Genomic DNA, 23,114 nt, shown 5'->3' on the forward strand with positions numbered 1-23,114 from the left:
TTGTTGTTGGGGGGGCCTGCGGCGTTTAAATGTAAAAGGTGCCATGATGTCTAGTTGAGCGGAGAGGGTGGAATTGTAGAAGGAGGTTGCAGAACTAGGACAGGTGAGGTTTGAGATAGGTAAAAGGAGAGTTTGGAGATTAGTGGAGAAATGCTCTAGGTCAAGACATTGGAGGTTTCTGTGAGAGTGATGTTCAGATGGTGGTGTCAATTGGGTCTTCGGTATGCCAAAAGTCAGCAGATGGTGGTCAGATAGAGGAAAAGGAATATTGACGAGATTCGAGGCAGTACAGAGGTAGGTGAAGGCAAGATCAAGAGTGTTTCCTGCTGTATGGGTTGCTTAATTGCATGCGTAAGGCCAAAGGAGGAGGTTGCAGAGAGCAGACGAGAGGCATCAGTGCAATTGGGGTTATTGATTGGAATATTGAAATCCCCAAGTATAAGGGATGAGAGGAAGTGGGGGATCCAGGAAGAAAAGTGCTCAATGAATAGTCTAGGATAACCGGGGGGGGGGGGGGGGTAGATGATGGCAATTCTTAAAGGAGTGGGTTTAAATAGGCGGACAGTGTGAACTTGAAAAGAAGAAAAGGTTAGAGCAGGGGGAGTTCTGATTGGTTGAAAGGTACATTGAGGGGAGAGAAGGATGCCTACGCCGCCTCCTTTACAGTTGAGTCTGGGAGTGTGAGAGAATTGTAGCCCACCAAAACATAAAGAGGCAGGAGTAGCGCTATCAGAGAGGGACAGCCAGGTCTCTGTAAGTGTAAGCAGTGTGAGTGAGTTTGAGATGAAAAAGTCGTGTATGGTTGTTGATTTTAAATTACTGCAGATGGAGCGGGCATTTCAGAGTGCACAATGAATTTTGGTAAGTGAGGGTAAAGGGCAGGGTATTGTGATGAGGTTTGTGGGGTTTCTGGTTGTCTTAGTGTGTGTAGAGAAGGTGAAGGGCCCTGGATTGGGAGAGACATCACCAGCTGCTAGAAGTAGGAGGAGAGAAAGTGACAGGAGGTGTGAATGGGTTTTGTATGCATGGGGTCTAGGATGAGATCGATTGTGGGTTGGCGTGAGAGAGTAGAAAAATTAGTGTAAGGCATGAGATGAGAGAAGGGGGGAGTGTAGCAGAGAAGGGCATATGTAAATGTGGATGGGGGGGATGAGTGAAGTGGGTGTAAGGAGAGATTTTTATACTGAGGAAGACTGAGGAAATAAAGAGGAGGAGAAAGCAGATCATTGCTAAACTGTGAAAAATGAAAATTGGAGATAATTGGAATGTCAAGAGCAGGTGAAGGTAGGAAAAATGTGTTTTATGGGTTAAAAAAGTGCAGGAGTCTACTAAAAAGAGGCAGTTTTTTTTTTAACCTAACTAAAATGTAGGTGTGACAGACAATCTATAAATGAGCATGGGGTGTGGGGAGGGTGGGCATCAGGCTTGCTCACTGAAGGAATGGGCTTGCAAAGTTGGGGAATCAGGCTGTTGGATAAAGAGATGTGAGGGTCATAGAGCTTGCAATAAAGGTAAGGGAGGGGGAAATGTATCTAGGTACAGAGATGAAGAGATGGATATTCAAATAAAAACAAACATATCAATAAGAAATGGGAGGGGTCAGAGGTCAGTCACAAATCAGAGGGGAAAAATAGAGGAATGCATATAGGTGAATAAAACAATTACAAGGAGGAACGTTTTGCTTGACCCGTTAAATTACCTGGACTGTGGTCCTGCAACGGGTCTACCTGGGTGAAAGTGGGGATAGAGTAACTCTCAAATGCGGGACGCTGTCTAACAATGTTTTCAGCCCTCACCACACCAAAAAACACAGCATGAAAAGCTTACTTATATCAATCGACCGGAACCTTACTGCACAAGCCCTCGACCAGCCGGATTACCACGGGCATAGACCGAGAGGGCAATTTTCAGCCAGTTCGAGACGCTACCCAGGCGACACACTTACATTTCATTTTTTCAGTTTATTAAAGATACTTAGATAACAATGTGGTTTCAGTTTTACTATTATCTTATAAACATGAGTATTTTGATGCTAATATATAATTGACAAACATTGCAGCGATCCAGTCACATAAAACATGCTACCAGTTGCCCCCCATTAGTATTAATCATATAACTTTATACCTGCCGCGATTGCACGTAAACCTCACAAGCCTGATTAAGGTGGCACACATACAGGAACAGGGCCAAGTGGTATGCTCCGACACCTACTGACAATCTACATAATTTCATATGCTCGGATCCGATCTGAGCCTCACTAACTTACTATAAGCACACACAGAACATGGACCTGATCGTACCATTGCTAAGCTAAAAGTACTAACCCACATGCATTAGCCTACTTAAGTCATTACCAACGATCTAACACGCCACCTATATATATTTAACCACTCAGTGTCAAACTACACGCTAAGCAAAGCCTTGTTAACATCTAGGCACCTATAGCCACTATTATATCTAGTTTCAAACTGCATGTTACTTTTATTCTTAATTTAAAAATTGTGCACAGTACTTATTTTACCATGTTACCAATTGTCGATATACGGTCTCGCATTTCTATTGTGACGTGACAGACCTAACTGTTCATCCATGCACGAATAAAATAAAGAATTTAAAAAAAAGAAACCAGTTTCATTAAATGTACTTTCTCTATAGTATCTAGGCTCTCGATCTCCAGAGAAAGTGAAGCTAAAGATTTTGGAGCTTTTGTATAGTTGGACTTTAGGACTTCCAAATGAGGTTAAAATCTCAGAGGCCTACCAGATGCTAAAAAAGCAAGGTGAGTTAGTGGGACGTGTGAATGAAGACAAACTTGTGCGACTGCCGGTATGAACTTATATAAGAAATGTATCACAATCACCCAGACTAAATAACGGCTTTTTTTTTTTGCAGGTATATTGAAAGAGGATCCAAAGTTACCCCCTGAAGCCATGATCCCACCTCCCCCTCCACGACCAAAAAATGCTATATTTGATGATGAAGATAAGTCTAAGGTAATGTGTTTAAGTGCGTGCTCCTTATGTTTCTTGACTTGATTTTATACATGTTTACATTTTTTTTCTCATGTGACAATTTATGAGCTCATCAATCCAATTTCCTTGAGGAAGAGGGGATTAAATATTCTATACTCTAAATATACTCTTATACAATTTATCTACCAAAATGTTGTTTTTGTTTGGTGGTTTTTTTTTTTTTTTTTTGTTTCTTTTTACATGTTTCTTTTTGACCTTTCCCTGATGTTTGCATTTTCTGGTTCTGCATTCTTTTTTTGCGTCAATGGCAAATCTGCATTTTATTTGAGATCTCATGTCCTTTCTGAAGTCATTAAATAACTTGTCTTTCAGTTTTCTCTTCGTGCATGTAAAACTTCTATCTGCACTCTTACTTGTCTTCATCTTTACTCTCAGAAACTGTACATTTTGAAGCACAGGAGGCTGCATCTAAATAGGGGGTAACAATCTATACAAACAGGTTGATTTTATTAAAAAATAAACTAATCAATGTTATGGGACATGATGTACAGTGATTCTCACAGTAAAAGGTCTTTCAGTGAGGGGCATTGTAAAAAGAAAAAAGGGAAATATGTCTTATCCTCTGTACATCCCCAAATAAATATTAAATATTAGTTGTAAATACTCTTCTTTTATATTTTAAGAGATAAATGAAGTCTGGGCAGTAAAGTTTATAATGTTTCTTTAACCCCTTAAGGACCAAACTTCTGGAATAAAAGGAAATCATGACATGTCACACATGGCATGTGTCCTTAAGGGGTTAAACATCACAGATGTATAGAGTCAGAAACATATTGCCCTGCCCCCCTAAATATAGTAAAATCTTACTGTTATTCCAGTGTGCTGGCTCTGCCGCTGATCTGCCTCCTAAAGTTTTGATCTTTTAGTTTCTTAATTTTCCATTCTCACACTTGGTACTTTATGTATTTTCAGTTGACATACTGTACTATAACTTTACTTCTTCCCTTATCCAGATGTTAGCTCGACTCCTGAAGAGTTCCCATCCAGAAGATTTAAGGGCTGCTAATAAGCTGATTAAAGAGATGGTCCAGGAGGTAATACGGTATTCCCAAATTAAAATTTGTACCTTAACCATCTGAAAAACTGTTTACAGAAGCAAGTTGTTTAACCTTGCAGCCGGCTTAGGCAGCATTGTTGGCGGGTGGCCGGCCGCCCTAGAAAGTATGGGGGCAGTTGGCTCAGGTTGCATTGTAGCTGGCCGCCCGCCCTGGGGAGCATGGAGGAGGCCGGCTCAAGGTGCATTGTAGCTAGCTGGCCTTTGCTACAGTCAATAGCCACAAGAGCAACTACATTAATCTGTAGTGGTTCTGGTGACGATAGTGTCCCATTAAGAATTGTATCATAATTGCTTTGTCAAGCCCTGGCATGCAAGAAATTTTAAATATATGGGGATGGTGTGTAGCTCATTGATACAAAAATATTAAGTGCCAGTTAGGTTAAGTTTTAGAAGAGCTTAAGTTTTAGGAGGTGCTTCCTGGCTCAGTGCCTCACGCTCTGCATGGAGATGCTGAATTTTCCTCATTCATTGAGTGCATATCTATGAGGAGGTGCTGATTGGCCAAAACGGTCCTGCCCCTTGACAATTTTAGCCAATCCAATGCTTTCCCTATGCAATTCTGATGTCACCAAGGGGGCAGGGCCAGTGCCGGCGGACCCGCACAGCGCTGGAAATAAGGAAATAAGTTTTTCATGCTTTTAAGTGGGGTAAGGGTGGGTTTAGCCTTATAGGGTCAGGAATACATGTTTGTGTTCCTTTAAAACAAATGTAATTTCCCAGGATTTTTTTATATTATATCCTCAATAAATATTATTATAATATAAAACACATGTATTTGTGAGAAGTGTAAATATTTAAATGTAGGAATCAACACCTTTTTATCCTGCAAGTGACTGCCTCCATCTTAGCTCCCTGTATAAGCCTTGTCTTTTGCACCTGGCAGTTAGTATAGAGAAATTAGGAACATTTTCTGTTATTACTTTTTCAGGGTTAAATAAGATCAAAAGGTGGGCTGTCAAGTCAGTTTGAAAAAGGTTTAATGAAACATACAAATTAGGTGCAAATGAATTGCTAATTCCTGTGTTTGCACTTACGAAGTTGGTGGAGTTTGTTTTTTTAGTCAGCATAGATAAAGTACATATGCAGAAATAGGAGAAATGAAACAATGTTTTTATTTCTCTTCCTCATTAGCAATGTATCCCTGGGCTGTGCAAGGACTGAAGTCGATTGCAGTGTATTTTGTAAAATGTTTAAACACTTAACTACATTGGGAATTTCCATGCTGCCCTGCAAGTAGTGGCATTGAAAGCCCTTAGGACTGTGGAGACTCTGGTATCAATTGATAACTGAGACTAAGTAGAAGTATAGATCAGGGTGTTGCAGTGGATGTGATCTATTTGGATTTTGCCAAAGCATTTGATGCAGTTCCACACAATAGATTAGTGTTCAAACTCAAGGAAATCGGTCTAGATGAAAATGCTTGTTCTTGGGTAGAACATTTGCTTAAAACAGAGTACAAAGTGTTGTCATTAAAGGGACACTATAGTCACCTGAACAACTTTCGCTTAATGAAGCAGTTTTGGTGTATAGAACATGCCCCTGCAGCCTCACTGCTCAATCCTCTGCCATTTAGGAGTTAAATCCCTTTGTTTATGAACCCTAGTCACACCTCCCTGCATGTGACTTGCACAGCCTTCCATAAACACTTCCTGTAAAGAGAGCCCTATTTAGGCTTTCTTTATTGCAAGTTCTGTTTAATTGATTTTCTTATCCCCTGCTATGTTAATAGCTTGCTAGACCCTGCAAGAGCCTCCTGTATGTGATTAAAGTTCAATTTAGAGATTGAGATACAATTATTTAAGGTAAATTACATGTGTTTCAAAGTGAAACCAGTTTTTTCTTTTCATGCAGGCTCCCTTCAATCATAGCCAGGGGAGGTGTGGCTAGGGCTGCATAAACAGAAACAAAGTGATTTAACTCCTAAATGACAGTGAATTGAGCTTTTACTCCACCCAACCTTTTGAGAGTGCTGGCATGAACTCTCTATGTCCCTGTGGTTCAGTGGGGCTGCTAGGCTGGGCGTGCGGTCCCTGGGATCCATTGGAGCAGCTGGGCATGCGTTCCCTGGGGTCCAGTGGGGCTGCTGAGCGTCTGGCGTGTGAGGGAGCAGTGATCTTCCTGCTCCGCTCCCTCGCATGCCTCTTAATGATACCGGAGCTGCAGTGACGTCAGATTCTGCCTCCGGCATCATTGCTGTGCACTCGAGGGTGCTGCGCAGGGGAGAGTTCTCTTTCCGCCCGTGGCAATTTTGTTTCCCGAAATTTTGGCAGAACCTTATTTGTGTTCCCATGGAAGACCAATTGTGAAACGCCGGTATAGTGACCGGTTAGTGGTATGTTTTTTTGTGCTATCATTAATTACCAAAAATGTATTTAAATCTATTTTAAATTCTTTTTCTGTAGTTGCACTTGTTCCCCTTTAAATGACCAGCTCTAATATCCTGATGCGTGTTTTTACTTATTTCTCCCAACTTGATTTTGACAGGACCAAAAACGAATGGAGAAAATCTCAAAACGTGTAAATGCCATTGAAGAAGTGAATAACAATGTGAGGCTATTGAGTGACATGTTGAGCCAGTACAATTCAGGGCAAACATCGGAAGGGAATGAGGACTTAATGAAGGTAATACTGTTTACATTGCTATTTATGGCTAGTTAAGGCAGATCAAAAATTATGCTTTACTGGTAATTTTCTTATAATAATGTGCCTCTCTAAACTGCTTATTATAGGCTTTACTGGGTTTTGTTGTTCCCCCTCCCCACTGTAGGAACTGTACCAGCGCTGTGAAAAAATGAGGCCCACACTGTTCCGTTTGGCCAGTGACACAGAAGACAATGATGAAGCCTTGGGTAAGATGAACATTATAGCGGTAGGAATGCAGACATGTATTCTTAACACTGTAGTTCTGAAATAGCAGTTTAGGTCCATGCAACCTTACCTTTTCTCCATTACTGCGCAACTCTCGCAATGGCTGAGATCATCAATCTTTATTATCTCAACCAATCCAATGCTTTCCCATGGGGAAGCATTTCGAGGCTATTGCGCATATGTGGCAAAATGCCACACTTCGTCAATCAGCATCTCCTTATAGAGATGCACTTAGTCAATGCATCTCTATTGGGAGCGTTCAGCGTTTCCTTGCTGAATGCAGGTACTTCACACAGTGCAGCACTAAAATAGGAAGCCCTTCTAGTGGCAGTCTGAGTGACTGCATCTAGAGGTGTTAGTAGGCAACAATGTAAACATTGCCTTTTCTTTGAAAAGGCAGTATTTACATTGAAAAGCCTGCAGGGACAGGGACACCAGTACCATTAGATTAAACTGTAGTGGTTCTGGTGACTTGAGTGTCCCTTTAATAAAGACCTCCATAAAACCTATAGAAAGGACTTGGGGAGGAGCTTAGTTGGCTGTCATTTCCAAGGAATGCTGACTTTTCTAACTATTTCCGTGCTATAAACATGGCCCTTGATTACATGTTATACACATATATAGTCAGTCTTACACTATGGCTTTACTTTGAGTTCTAAAGCCATGAAAGTATTCATAATATGGTTATTAATGAAACTGCATATTGTTAAAAATTGACGAGATGTTGCAAATTTTAGACAAATATGCAAACTGGGGTGATAAAAAAAAATAATTAAACTATGCAATTATTCTAGCTTGTCTATTTTCACCTAAAATTCTCCTCTTATTTAACTTCAATGGTTACATTCTTTGATTTTATCATTTTTCTTTAGTTATTTTTTTTTATTTTTTGTCAAAACACAAAATGCTAATGGAGTGTACAAATTCAGTCACTTGATTTTTTAAAATAATTAATTAAACTGCGACATCATGGTTTTTGTCTCTAGCGGAAATACTACAGGCGAACGATAGTTTGACACAAGTCATCAACACATACAGGCAGGTGGTGAAAGGAGAAGTTGTCAATGGCGAAACTGCATCAAGTAGCATGCCAGGTTAGAACTACATTCTATTAGCCTTTAAAGCACAACCTTTTTACAAGTTCAGTCTGAGTTGTGGCCAATCTACAATGTCCTGAGCTCTCTATTGTATGTTGCAATATAAATGTCTTCTTATTCCTTCTCTCCATTTAGCCAGCTCCTCTGCACTGCTGGACCTCTCAGGGCTGGACATAGCTTCAGCAGCTGCCCCTTCTTACCCCTCTGTTCCAGCCTTGCCCTTGCAGTTTTCATCCGGTACCCCTGTACAGAACTCTGCATCCATATCCTTGCTAGATGATGAACTTATGTCCCTTGGTGAGAAATGTGTTTTGTTTTTTTCTTCTTTTTTCTTTGTTTTTTTCTGCAGCTGATGTAACTTGCATTATATCTAAAAAGATAAAATGATTAGATAAAATGTGTACAAAAGATCTAGTAAAATAAATACAAGTGAGGTGATATTAAAAACTCTGCCCTGGATGTCTTTAAAAAAAACAAAAAAAAAACAATTTGGATTTTTGTTTCCTGCTTAGTAGGTGGTATTGCAACCACAATAAGATTTTAGTAACCCTTCCCTGCATGGAGAGAGATGTAGAGGAAGGTGGGTCAATTCCCTCTTTGGATGCATATCACCAGCATGCTGTGTGGGCTGACATCAGACACCCAATATGCACAGAATTGACATTAACCAGCCTGGAACTTGTATTCTGAGTTGGCTAATGATGTCTCAATGATGCTTACAGAGGCTGAGTTACACCTCTGGCAGCAAAGGAGTTAAACTTGGTATGTGCTGCATTTCAGAGTGAAACTCTGTATATACAGACTCCAGGCACCATGACCACTTCAAATCACATAATCCTTTAAATGTTATGTTTTTGCAGCAACGAAGAGATGCCCATAATCCTAGTAAAACCACTTTCTGACACAATTTGGAAAAGAAATAGTAGATCTCCTGTGAGGATGGATTATTTAATATGATTTTATCACTTTGAGGGTGAATTCAAATCAGTGGTGCACTATGCCCTTGATGGTAATTGCTGCTGTATTACTTGTGTCCTTAAAGTTACATTTCAAAAAAGTTAGATAATAAGAGACAATTGTACATTTATTGAATAACTACTGTTGGCATTTAGATAAAAAAACAAAAATGACATACCTGCCTTTGAGGCAATTGGGCATGAAGTAAACTTATATGTTTAATTTATTTTACTCAGTAAGTAAATATCTTTACCGGTACTTACTAAATCCCTCTAGGTATGCAAGCTGGGACATTTACCTATATGTATAATGTAAACATGTGTTTATGTTCTTCCATGATTTTATTTTCTTACAGGTTTAAATGACCCTGTTCCTCTTGCACAACCTTCAGAATCCTCTGCATGGAATAGTTTCCAGGTAGTGTACTTAGCCAAGTGTTTAGTTGCTGCCTTAAAGGGACCCCTATAGGTTTACTCCTATAAATAAATGTATGAATAATTGTGAAAGTAGGCATGTCTGTATAAAAAAATTGTCTTTATCAGTAAGACAGGATATAGTTGAAACAGGAAACCTATGGTCATACACTGATAAAAATAAAAACTTGAGCATATCTTAAATGTTTCACATTCATGCAGCTAGCCTTTTCCAATGATTGCATTTCTGTATATCAAGTCGATCCTGAGCACCTATTGCATATTTATTTATTCATTAAGGGTTTTACCAGGGAAAATATACAGAGATTCCTCCTATATGTCCTTGGGCATTCAAGGTGCACAGTTATATAAGGTTACACAGTTAACATAAACAAAATATGGATATCCATTATAAGTTCTTGGAGACAAACTGCGAGGGAGTTATTTTTGAAAATTACAGACATGTAGAATAGATTTCTGGTAGGTTACCCGACATGTGAGAGAGCTGCTTGATCAACTTCCTTATTGTGATTTTGATAGGGACAGTGGAGAATCAGGCCAAGCCTGTTTCTTGGGTAGTGTAGGAGCTTACAGGAAACTAGGTTATGGTGGACCAATTCGGATAGTAAAGGATGCTTCTGATTTATCAGCCATTTAGTTATCATAACATATTACTCTGGTGAATAGTGTAAGCACTGCAGGAGAAGTTTAAGCATGCGTGGGATAGGCATAAGGCTATCCTAGACTTAAGATAAGGCAAAAGACTAATGAAAGTATTTAGAAAATTTGGCAGACTAGATGAGCCAAACGGTTCTTATCTGCAGTCATATTCTATTTTTCTTTGAAAATGTAACCAAATTAGTTGTACAGAATCTTGAGTTTATCGAAAATAATTTTTGATGTAGACCCATATAAAGCACTCCCGCTATGCGTGACTGCAGGATATAAACAAATTGTGTTTATTAACAGATCACCAACACTACACTATATTACAATGATTGTCAGTATGAAGAGCCATTGCGAAGTCATTGTCTATCCACAATCAAAGATATTTGTAGGAGTTAACTGCGGCCAGATCATAATTGTTACTATTTAAATGGGTATTTTTGTTGTTTTTAGACTGTTTTGTTTGATGTGTCAAACTGCATCACGAATTAGGATCTGCTTGATTTTAGAAATATCTCCTGTCTCTGAGAAATTCTGCTTTACCATGTTCGTTTCCTAGTGTGGATTGTTAGCTGTACACATTCTTACCTATGAGGTGCTGCAAGCCATGGGTAGATCATTAATAAATATGAGAAATAGGAGTCTAAGAATGTACCCTCGGGGAACTTTGACTATGTCAGGAACATTATTGTTTATATATTCTTACTGAGTTCTGCAGGCGTTGTGGCCTAAAAAAAAGTGTGGCATCTCAGAAAGTCCTCCAACCCTTCCCACTTAGACTGTTTTGACTTAACTGTCCAATCCACATTCAAATGTGTTGCCTAAATGTGCATCTAGAAGTGTTGACCTGTACTTGTGGTTTGGAAACTCGTTAATAAGATGCTATGTTCAACAATAACAAATGCCATCAAGCAGCGACTGTGAAAATTGCTCCTGGTTGCTCACCTTTCCCATACAACTCTAACCAAACTTTAGAGGCCAGTTAAGTCCTATTATGTTTAATTACAGTTGTTATGGAAATGTAAGCACATCAATTTGAAGGGTTTCCTGTAATGTCCACAATAGAGTTTGGTGAGTGCTTTTGCTTGTGGCTTGTCATATGTTTTGTTTGAGGAGACAGTGACTCCAGGAAACCAGGTTTTTGATTCATTTCCGTTTTTTACTCGTGTACAATTCATCTATAAATAGTATTCCCTTTACGAGGAGTATATTTTCTGCAAAAAGTTAATGTAAAAATAGTTTACACGTCATCAAGCACCTAAGGTCCCTAAACATGTAATGCCTGTAGCACCTTTATGTAGCCCCCTAGTTGGTATTCACTTGGGTTACTCCTTTTTGGATGGGGGTATTTAAAGAACAGATTGATGTGAATGCATTTATCACCATTGTTTGTTTTTCTTTAAGTTGGAGTGTATTTTGTTATATAATGATGTACTTTTATTGTACCATCTGTTATTTGCCAAGTTTGTCATGCTGTACATAATCTGTAAGAAGCTGCCTTTTGTGTGAGGAACTGATACTTAATCACAAGACTTCACAGGGACTTGACTGTAGCTACTACGTTTGGCTTGTATCTTTATGTAACACATGTTTAGCCCAGTTAAGAGAAGTGCACTGATCATTTTTTTAATTTATTTTTTCATACAATGATGTAGTTCTTCTTTCCCTTTTTTATTTCCTTATGACCAATAGGTAAAGTGATTTATTTATTATTACAACGTAGTGTTTATTACTACATTGCTAAACACAAATACACACACCAGTCGAGCCAAAAGACTTACTTTTCCCACAGAAATCTCACTTTAACAGTGCTCTCACTACTGCAAGGGATTCTGGGTAGGCGTATGCAAATGAGCTCAACAAAGAACTAAATTTTTGCCTCCTAATTCCACTTTATACATGGATTCTTTGGAGTGTGTGTCTGCTGTATACAACATGTTTGAAACACAACTCAGGAAGAGGAGCCAGTGAACCACTCATGGACAGCTGTTAATATATAAAAAATATATATATATATATATATATATATATATATATATATATATATATATATATATATATTATTTATATATATATATATATATATATTATATTATATGACAATATCACATTTTGCATGTGGTAAAGATATTCATTTGATGCACACATCAGCACACATCAGTCATAGAGGGTTTGGCCCACAGGCCTTATTACTTCGGTTTGTGGGCAAAAACATTGTACAACTGGTGCTTGTGTGTGTAAATATGTTATTGCTTGTAAAACCCAAGACTTTTCCTTGTATGTATGCCTGTTTTATACAAAACCGTGTGGTGTGCCCTTTTTTGGTCTCAAATAGCTGCAGTTGTCGTTTTGTTTTGTTTTTGTTGTTTTTTTAATCTGTAGATCAGATTTCAAAGTTCACAGGCTTTTCATTTTAAAAATATGTTGAAGTTTGTGTTTTTATTTTAAAGTCATTCTAAATGTAAAATTATTGAAATATTGTAAAATATCATAATGTAATCATTATAATTTGTATTATTATTGCATCACTAAGTAAGCAGTAACAGTGTCAACATGTTGTAGTTCCTTGTTTTAATGTCATTGTAAATGCATATCTACTTAATATCGCCATATGGCGCTAAATCCTTCATTGATATGCATGCACATACGTTTTATTGGCATAAACTATTTATAGGGCTGCAAATAGCCATGTAAAGCGGAGACAGTTTTTGCAACTTATTCAGTTGCCAGTAACGGAGCAAGACATCATGAGAGTTGAACAGAGAACTGCAGTAGTGTTTGCTTTATACAGCAGTTATATCAACTCTGTGATATATTTTTAATGTTTAGATATGTCTTCCTATATTTTATATAGTCACTCAGGTGCACCCAAGAGGCATTATTATAACTCTGTCCATAGAGAGTCACAAACATAACTACTGAAGAGCCTGCTTTACAGCATAGATACTGCAGTCTATTAAGTGTCAACAAATGGAAATATGCTGCAATAAAGCCCACCATAATTTCTATAATCTTCTTTTAGTTTTATACCAGTCATCTGTGAATTGTTATTGTTCTAGATTTTATTCTGTATAGATACTGTTCATTTAACATAGTAGTCACACCTATGTACATCTCCATCTCTTGCTCTGACGCAGTCCTCAGAAAGTACCGAACCAGCTTTGAATGAGAAAGGGGCTTCTTCTATTCACCAACCACCACCACAGGGAAATAAAGCTCTGGAAGATCTTGATCTTCTCGGGAAAACACTACTGCAACAGTCATTGCCAGCTAGCAGTCTCCAAGTACGATGGTGAGAACACTCTATTTATACGACTTCTCTTTGTTAAGGCCATGAAAACTCCCTTAACAGCAGCAGACAACGGTACTCCACATGTTAAATAGTAGTTGGAGGGCGATCACCAAAGATATGTAGATTTAAACATTGCTCAACATACTCATCCAAATGCCAAGTTCTTTTCTGTTCCAGAACTGTTAATTAACAGTCTTTTTGACATGACCAAAATGTAATGCCTGTACAAAAGCTTTTCGTCAACAGCGATGCAGGAAATAATTTAGTGTTAAGTACTCAAGCCTTTATAAGATGATGGCTAATCTGTCGGTAGGTCATGTGGTGCATTTGGCATACATTCTTCAGACTTCTAGACTTTATTTATCGTACTATTTTTATATTATAGATCTCAATATATACATATATCTGTCTCACAAATTAATGTGTTTGGAATTTAATTGAGTCAAATCTAGCATTATCCATAGGCATTATGTAATACTTTCAAAATTGCACACAACTGTCTAGATTTTCTAACTGCATGAGTGGAAATGAACTTGTCTCGCATATATCAGGATATCCAAGGATACTATAATTCCTGGGTATGGCGAGCTCCTTTGTGATCTTTTAGGTTAAGGGTAGGCAACTTTCGCCACTCTCATGTGGGTAATATGTAGCTACTAGTAATTTGTATTGGGAAAATGAAACGAAAGCAGCAGGAGGCTCTGTTCTAGTGTATGTGCTTAAAGTATTACTTAGAACACTGGGCAAAATCAAGAAGTAATAGAATTGTAGAGTTTCTAATTGTGTGTTTCCCTTTTTATGGTGCTTTTTGCTAGCTGCTTTCAGAAGATTTTAGTTCCCAAAATTGTTTCTGGTTTCAAAACCATGTGAATTTACAGGTTTGAGCAAGAGGATTCTGAGAATATTCTGTATGTGCTTTTTGTATGAAGCACAGGTTTTATTTAGAAATACAGACTTCAGCAGTGAGTTGTGGTGAGGCAGTAGATGACAAGGAATTCCCAGTATAACAAAGCTGGGAAAAAAAAAAAATCTTTGCATTTCTTTATTCTATTAAAGCAAATCTGTCAGTTATCAGTATTTTATACATGTAATCTTTATGAAATACTGATTATTACTGCATTGGTATTCCAATGCAATCCAAAGATACCATAAGCCAAAGTTGAAACTACTTTGTCTTATGGTAAAGTCTGCAGTTGACAAAAGGAGCAGCCACTCTGTCAACATTTGTCCAATCCTAGCAGCCATCACAAATGTAGGCTTTGTCTATGGAAGATCTTTCAGGATCCTCCATAGACCTGTTGTATCGCGAGTACCTGCGGCTTTAATATGGCATTGTCCATGAGGGACAGCCAGTGGTAAGTTTACATGCAAAGACCCGTGAAATTGGCAGATCCCCCTAAACCACACCATTTTAAAATTCTACGTCACTGTTTTACTGTTAGTTCACCTTAGGGGTCACTATACAAGTCACTGTTTTATCAGAAAAACTTATGGTTCTTAGCTGCTCTACAAATGGTGACATTAATTGCCTTGGGATAAAGTAGGAAGGGTCAACTATATTACTAAGTTCAATAAGAAAAACATTCTTCTAGAAAACAAATTAAGTCAAAATGATGTGATTTGACTTTGGAGGTGAGAAGAAATTGCTTTATAGAAGGTATTGCAGCCATCGCCTTCAATGCAAATATGAATGGCTCACCTTGTTAATTCAAGAATGCTTGCACTGAAGTTAACCATTAATAATGAAGAAATGAAATAGAAATTAGCTTTCAAAATGCAGAACAGATATCTGCATAAAAAGAATATAGTTTCATCTTTGTATATCAAATTTGTATCAAATGCATAGAACACACCAATGCATATTTTGTCATATTAACTGTTACTTTTTTACCATTGCATTGATTGCAGTCACATGCTATGCATTTTAGGATGTCGCACATAATATGGTGATTGGCAGCAGCATGCACAGATGCTTCCATCTACTGTAGAGGAAAAAGATGAAGTGTCTTTTAGAAGAACATATTTTTTTTTCTTCTAGTTTAAGTCTTGATTTTACTACATATAAACAAATGTGTTTCTAGAGGTTTTGACTTAAGTCATTGATCTGAAATACTTGACTTATACAAATTTAACAGCTGTTGTATTCTTGCTTTTATGGAGATATATGTCCACTTTCTTACCAGGGAAAAACCCCAGCACAAACTAACCCTGCGTGACCTTCAGAATAAAGCTACCCCTGGAGTTTCTCCTCCTCAGCCAGCTGCTGCTCCAGGGACCATTCCATCTCTTAGTGGAGACCATTCAGTTGCGTCCCCTGTGAAAGCAGAAACGTTTCTGGCAAATGTCACTGTACCTCTGGAGTCCATCAAACCTAGTAAGCATTCAAAATATGGGTGGCTACTTAGTATTTTTTACAGTATTTTTTGTCCATGATATTCTGGGGCATGGTCCATGTGAAAGATATATTCTTAAACACAATGTGAAACAAAGAGATGGAAACCACATTCAATAAGCATACAGTAAAAATACAACCTGGAAAATATAACCAGAGTAGGTCTATTCTCTATAGGAATAAGAGTCTAAAATGACAAAAAATAAATACAAATCATAGCGTAACACAGTAAGAGATTAATAGTGAAAATTGTGATGTTAGTAACAAACTCAAAAACAGCGATGAAAATCAGGCCTCTCACCCCCTTGGGGTATATGTAATATATAGCTTGATAGTAGATTCAAGTATATGGATGTCTTCAGAGAAATGGATAAGGGGATGAGAGGCCTGATTTTCATCGCTGTTTGTGAGTTTGTTACTAACATCACAATTTTCACTATTAATCTCTTACTGTGTTACGCTATGATTTGTATTTATTTTTTGTCATTTTAGACTCTATCTTATTCCTATAGAGAATAGACCTACTCTGGTTATATTTTCCAGGTTGTATTTTTACTGTATGCTTATTGAATGTGGTTTCCATCTCTTTGTTTCACATTTTACTACTGTGGGTGTTAGTGAGGTACACCTGGGACCCTTTCAATATAGCAGATTTATTATCTGTGGTTAGTGTGTATACTATACTTTTTTTCACTTTGATTAATATTCTTAAACACAATCTTACATTAATACCCTATCCTGCTTTCTTTCTTTCTTTTTTTTTTTTTTGCAGGTAGCATCCTCCCAGTAACTGTGTATGACCAGCGCAGTTTCCGGGTACTCTTTCACTTTGCTCAGGATCCCCCTGCAGGGAGGCCAGATGTCCTTGTTGTTGTTATCTCCATGCTGAGCACAGCACCGCTCCCAGTCACTGGCATAAGCTTCCAAGCCGCAGTGCCCAAGGTACCTAAAATATTGCCTGTGTGTGTCATCGGTATTCTTCTACCTACCTTTCACTTCTTACAACTGTCTCATGAAAAGAGCTTTGGCTAGACAGGCCTGGTGATGCTGAAAAAAAGCATCATTAAAGAAGAAAACTCTGAAATAGCTGTACTGCAGCATCTTCTTGCATTAGTACAGGTGATTGTGAGTGCCCAACAATTGAATTAGTATAAGTACCCTGCTTGTGCAAGTCTAGCTGTACGATCCTGCATTGTACAGTTTGTTAAAGTAAATCTATGTAAATACTATAAAACTATTGAAGTGCTTTTTTATTTTGTTCTTTTGAGTATTTCTCATTGAATTTAAAAGAATTAAAAATTATGGTAGAAAGGAGAGAACTGGTTGGGGTATTTTCTTGACTGTCTGAAAAGTGATATCCAGGCACCTGTCTATTTTTAAGTGTGAGGGAGTGAAGAAACCGCCCGTTCGACTATACTGTGCATAGTTGTGAAGGGATGAATACTGGGCTCAACATTTCCACTCTCCTTTTGTCATTGGTGGATAAAATGTGTTTGTTTTTTTTTTTTTTGGGGGGGGGGGGGGGAGGTTGTTGTGTTTTTTTTTTTTTTTTTTTTTTTTTTTTTTTTTTAGCCCTGGTGAATATGAACTATTCAGTCTTATCATTGTGAGTAACATTTGAGGCCTGGCCAGTAGAGTTGTTTTTTGTTGTTTTTTCTCTTTGATTTAAGACACCAAAGTTATATGCTTGATATTATTGCAGTGTGAGTAAGAGAGCGGTGTTGTTGGTTTCCAGGACAAGAAAAAGCATAGCTTGGGGCTCAGTTGTAGCAAACCTCCTTCAATATGTATATATTTGACAACATTAGATATAGTTTTCAAAACTTGGAAGTTTAGAGTAATGTAGTTGACATTTCCATTTTTAATGTCTGTGGATGAGCTGAATGAAATGCAAAGTAATGATATTTTACTCTTCACAACCTTTTGTTCTCTGTTCTATGCTGTCCCTTCTCCCATCGCTTCCTTCCTCGAAGACAATGAAGGTGAAGTTGCAACCAGCAACTAGCAGTGAGCTCCCACCTTTCAATCCTATTTTGCCTCCGTCTGCCATCACTCAGGTGCTGCTGCTGGCAAATCCTGCTCAGGTGAGTTACATTTAAGGAAAGTAAATATAGTTATGTGACAAAGGCAATAAATGCATATACACAGATAGTTATGCAAAAGCTGCCAACTGCATGTGAACTTTTATTTGCAGTCTGTCTTTTCTATATTTAAGGCACAGGAACTGTCACAAACTAGGTCTGATAGTTAAATCTGTGTTGGTTGAAATTCCGCTTTCCCTGTTGCTGGTGTACTAAGGGATCTCAAGGAAGGATGTGAGCACTGGTATTTTGTCTTATTGCAGCTATCGTCACCTTACATCACTCAAGATATTGTTTGAACTGGAGTGTCCTAATATAAAATAAATGTGACAGTTCTTCTTTGATGCCTCATACTCTATAAACCTTTTTATATTAGGCCATGATTTCTCTATATGTGCACATGGTCATAGTTCTGTAGAAAGAAAAAAAGTCTAACCTTTCATCAAAAAATTTGCAAACATTTATTCAGAATTCCTATCCAAATCAAAATGATCTTTGTATAGAAGTTGCTCATATTACTCTTCACCACCTTTTGATAGATAGGTAGATATATATTCTTTATACATTGTGCACTCCAACAAGCATACATAATTTTCTTCCTGTGTTTCTTGGAGGATTAACGAATATATATGCAGCCTCTTTTAAGTGTTTATAAAGGTGACCAGGTCCAGATTTTAAAATATGCAACAAGAGACTAATATTCAAATTGTGTATGATTTTGTTGTTGTGTTTTTGTTTTTCTTTCACTGTGGATTAATTCGTGTTTTCTTCCACCTCTCTGACTTGTTACATACTGGTTCACTCACGCTTTTGCTTTGTGGTTTTTCTCTGCACATAGGAGAAGGTGCGCCTACGATACAAACTTACCTACACCCAAGGGGATCAGTCGTTCGATGAGATGGGAGATGTAGAAGAGTTTCCTCCAGTGGAGAAATGGGGCAACCTCTAAGGAACGTGCAGAAAAGAAAATGAAGAGAAATAGGGGCAGAAACTTTATAAGCAAAGCATGGAGCCCTCTCTCCTTACTTGGAAGATCTACTAAAGATGATGGCTATCCAGAAGTGGAATGCAGAAGTGGCAGTGGCAGGCACACCCAGGACTGCAGTAGATAAATCAATCTGAATTATATGGCTGCTCTTTATTAAGATTTTTTTTAATCCAAAGCTCCAAACACTTTACTGTTACATGGATACTACTGGGGGGCAATATGAATTGGCGCAAGGTATAGTAGCAATTGGGATGAACAAAAAAAAGAAAGTAACCTTCTCTAATAGTACAACCCTTTGCTTGCTCTTTATTTTTTCTTCATTCAAACTATTGTTTTTTTTTTTTCTTTGTTTGCTTCCCTCCCACTTAATTTTCTGTATACTAGTCTGTGCTAGAGGAGTCTGTAATGTGCTACCAAACGACTATTGGAAAAGAGTGTATTGCTTCCAGTGGTCCCTTCATTAAACTATAAACATTTACCTCAGAAGAAATCTTCACTAAGCAATGATTTTTGGAAGTTTTAGGGTGGCTCACATAAGGTGCTTCTTGTATAGCATCAGTTGTTTTCCTCCTACTCTGTGCTTGCGAGCTCACACACAACATCCCATCATTTTCTGATTCCTTAACTGCACTTAAACATTAACATCTCCGTTTGTTATATATTCATATAATGGGTAAGTATCATTCCTATGATACTTCACCTACTGATTGTATCCCGTGCTGCTCCCAGGCACAAATGTATATGTTTTTAAACGCACTGTACCTTGACAGCAGTGTTTCGATACATTATGCCTTATATATGTGTTGTACTTGATTGTGCTTTATGTATGACAGTCCAGGCCATTGCATAAAGCATTGTTTAGCCTGTAAATGTGCATTACTACTACAGCCCTTAGGAGGATATGTGTTTTGGGTGTTTTTAAATTTGGTTTTACCTAAGCACGTTATTTAATGCTTATAACCCAAATTCGAATTGATATCTAGAATTTTATGTATTGAACGGACATGATTTTTTTTATTTAATTTTTTGAATTGTTTTGTTTTTTTCTCCTGCCCTTTGCTTATTTCCTGATTTGCACTGCAATCCATGTTACTGCCTACACATGCAGCATTCTGCGCAAAAGTGTAATCACCCACTGCCCTGCACTTGTTCCTCACGATGTCCGCATGCATTGTTTCTGGTTTTATTCCAGCTCCCACTTGCCGCAACAATGTCCTGTTCTGACTTGAGTTACTATTTTGCACACAACAGCAATGCCAATGCCTACGCTCTTTCTATGCACGTTCTAGAAGAATGAATTGTTCTGTGCGAACTACAGCTTCCTGTGTTATCTAAGGCTCCCACACAAAGTGCAGAGAACACAGTTCAATCCCTACTTTCACCCTCAACACACATTAAGCTGTGCTAAGACTACCTTCTCCTCCACCTCTCTCTCCCCCCCCCCCCCAAATCATACACACTGTATGGTTTCTAAACAAGCTGTAACGTTGCACACAGCATGAGTCCTGTGCTAATTCTATCCTGCAAAGAACATCCAGTCCATCACAAGTGTGAGGGTGCAGGGTAAAGCCTGCTAATGCTGACCACATCTAGTTCTCCTTTTTGAGTCCTGTACCAATCCTCTCTCCTACCTTAGGAGATATAAAAGGTTCAGTTTGTCAGTAGATATACCTTCTAATTCAAGCTCCCTCTAGTTGCTGATTATAAATGACACCATCCTTAGACTGATGCAGACACCCAGGTTTCCCTTTACCCTATAGTTTTTTGCCTAGTCGGCAGTGGACATAGTGGCCTTGAAAATAGGTTGGTGACCACAAGGTATGGTACTGGATCAGGAAGACACTCGTTGGAACAGATTGTGACAAATCAATTGCATATAATTGTGAATCTACTGCCAATTATTCCTTTAAAAAAAAAAAAAAAAAAATACTTGCTATGCTACAACAGGGGTGACCAATAGGTAGATCTGCAGCTTTTGTAGAACTTCAACACATTTGCGTGCTTTAAGTTGCAATTCTACAAGAGCTAGCATAACATTTGACATCCCTCCTATACAAGGCCAAATGTTATACCCATAGCTCTTGTAGAACTGCAACTTAAAGCAGGCAAATAATATAGTTTAGTTTAAATTATTGTGAGGCAGTTAGTATTTAGGTAGTAACTTAATATTCTGTATAAATACAATAAGGAAAGCTAAATATGATCACTAATGCTTTCTGTTCCCTGGGGTACAATGTCTCCGAATTGTCCTTTTTAGTATATATATATTTTTTCCTTTAAATTTTTGAAGTTCCTTTTTTTATATATATATATATATATATATATATATATATATATATATATATATATATATATATATATATATATATATATATATATATATATATATATATATATAAATAAGTCCCAGTAATTATAATGAAATCTCAATCTCCCCACATCTCAAAGATGCCTTATTTCTGTCTAAACACCGCTTTTTCATATTTCCAAAAATAAATAAGTTCTACTGCTCCTGTTAAAACACACAAGTAACAGGATACACCTGTGTGTATATGACATTTTTTTGCTTTGAATCAAAGGATTCCCGATTGCCACCTCAATTGCTAAAAGTAATTGGTGGTAAGATTTTAAAGGGCTTTGTTTGTCTTTTTGGGGATGGGGGAGTGTTTTCGTTTTGTTCATGTTCTACAGGATATTGATCACCTTGTTTATCTTAACTGTAGGTTATTTATGATAAAGTCTGCATTTGCAGACTGGTGATAAAGTCACACGGGCTATTAATTGATGTGTATATATATATATATGATTCCAAGTGCCGGTTTGTGCTATTACAACCCCTAATGGTCTGCTGACCATTACAGTAAAAAATAAAAATTATACACCACTTTGTCAGATTTGACACCCTACTTAGCCTTGCTCCTCCTCCTTCCATTCATTGCTTTTTGCCTCCTCCATTTTTCCCTTTAACAAACCAAATGTGTCTTAATATTTTGATTTTACATCTGTCACCCCCACCTGTTTTGTGTTGTAAACACACATATATTTTTGGTGTGTAAGAGGTGTTGGGGCTGGTAGCACAAAAAAATAAAAAATCTGTAATTTGAGGAGAAATAAAAGCTTTATTTCAGAACCCTGGAATTTGATGACGTTGTATATGTGTGTTTTAATGCAGTTTCGTCAATGGCGATAATAAAGATCTTCCAATTTACATGATACAATTGGTAATTAATAACTATTTCCAAGAGTATGACCAGAAGATGAGTGTTAAAGTAGGCAATTTTGTCTTTTTGCAGTGCCTGAGCAATGACTTTAAAGAAGGCTTAAGTCAGTTTTTGAAGGAGGGAGTCATAACCACGAATTTAACGAGACCATTGCAGTAGTAAAATTAATTTGTCTTGGTCTTAAAGGGACACTCCGAGCTGGGGTTGTTACACATTTTTAATGCATTTATATAGTTAAGGCAATGTCCATGACTATATACCGTATATACTAGAGTATAAGCAGAGTTTTTCAGCACATATTTTGTGCTGAAAAACCTCAACTCTGCTTATACTCGAGTCAGTGTCTGTATTATGGCAATTTACATTGCCATAATACAGACAGGGGGCTGTGTGCGTTTACTTACCTCTCCTGTCAGCTCCCTTCTCCTCCGCGCCGGTCCGTTCAGCACCTCTGTCAGCTCCCAGTGTAAGTCTCGCGAGAGCCGCAGGGTCATAGCGCGGCCGCGAGACTTACAGTGGGAGCTGACCGGACCGGCGCGGAGGAGAAGGGAGCTGACAGGAGCTGCAGGAGAGGTAATTGCTTCCTGCCAGCCCCCTCCACTGAACTGCCAATGCAACTGGACCACCAGGGAGTGAGAGCCTCCCTCCCTGCCATGTATTAAGCAGGGAGGGGGGCCGAAAAAAAATAATAATAATATAACAATTTTTTTTTTTAAATAATTTAAAAAAATTATAATAAAAATGCCCACCCCCCACCAAGGCTCTGCAACACACACACTGCATCACACACATACACACTGCATTCATTATATACACACACTGTAAATAGATATTCAATTGATATAATTTTTTTAGGATCTAATTTTATTTAGAAATTTACCAGTAGCTGCTGCATTTCCCACCATAGTCTTATACTAGAGTCAATAAGTTTTCCCAGTTTTGGAGGTAAAATTAGGGGCCTCGGCTTAAATCCGGGTCGGCTTATACTAGAGTATATACGGTAGTCGGTTATGATGGTTTCTGTATTCTCTCAGATGATGCCTAATTTGA

At 37.9% G+C, this 23,114-nt stretch overlaps 1 protein-coding gene across 1 annotated transcript in view; it reads left to right on the plus strand.

Moving 5' to 3' along the window:
• GGA1 (golgi associated, gamma adaptin ear containing, ARF binding protein 1) overlaps nucleotides 1-19,333 on the plus strand; it is a 50,964-nt gene extending 31,631 nt beyond the window's left edge. Inside the window, exons 5-17 of the mRNA XM_063426519.1 lie at nucleotides 2,656-2,779; nucleotides 2,893-2,993; nucleotides 3,986-4,066; nucleotides 6,574-6,711; nucleotides 6,857-6,938; nucleotides 7,944-8,051; nucleotides 8,190-8,351; nucleotides 9,367-9,428; nucleotides 13,228-13,382; nucleotides 15,566-15,756; nucleotides 16,547-16,716; nucleotides 17,748-17,858; nucleotides 18,694-19,333. Of these exons, the coding sequence (XP_063282589.1) occupies nucleotides 2,656-2,779; nucleotides 2,893-2,993; nucleotides 3,986-4,066; nucleotides 6,574-6,711; nucleotides 6,857-6,938; nucleotides 7,944-8,051; nucleotides 8,190-8,351; nucleotides 9,367-9,428; nucleotides 13,228-13,382; nucleotides 15,566-15,756; nucleotides 16,547-16,716; nucleotides 17,748-17,858; nucleotides 18,694-18,804 (1,596 nt within the window). The 3' untranslated portion in view covers nucleotides 18,805-19,333. The remainder of the gene's footprint in view (nucleotides 1-2,655; nucleotides 2,780-2,892; nucleotides 2,994-3,985; nucleotides 4,067-6,573; nucleotides 6,712-6,856; nucleotides 6,939-7,943; nucleotides 8,052-8,189; nucleotides 8,352-9,366; nucleotides 9,429-13,227; nucleotides 13,383-15,565; nucleotides 15,757-16,546; nucleotides 16,717-17,747; nucleotides 17,859-18,693) is intronic.
• Nucleotides 19,334-23,114: the final 3,781 nt, after the last annotated feature.

Source organism: Pelobates fuscus, chromosome 7, assembly GCF_036172605.1.
Source record: "Pelobates fuscus isolate aPelFus1 chromosome 7, aPelFus1.pri, whole genome shotgun sequence".
Classification (NCBI taxonomy): Eukaryota; Metazoa; Chordata; class Amphibia; order Anura; family Pelobatidae; genus Pelobates; species Pelobates fuscus.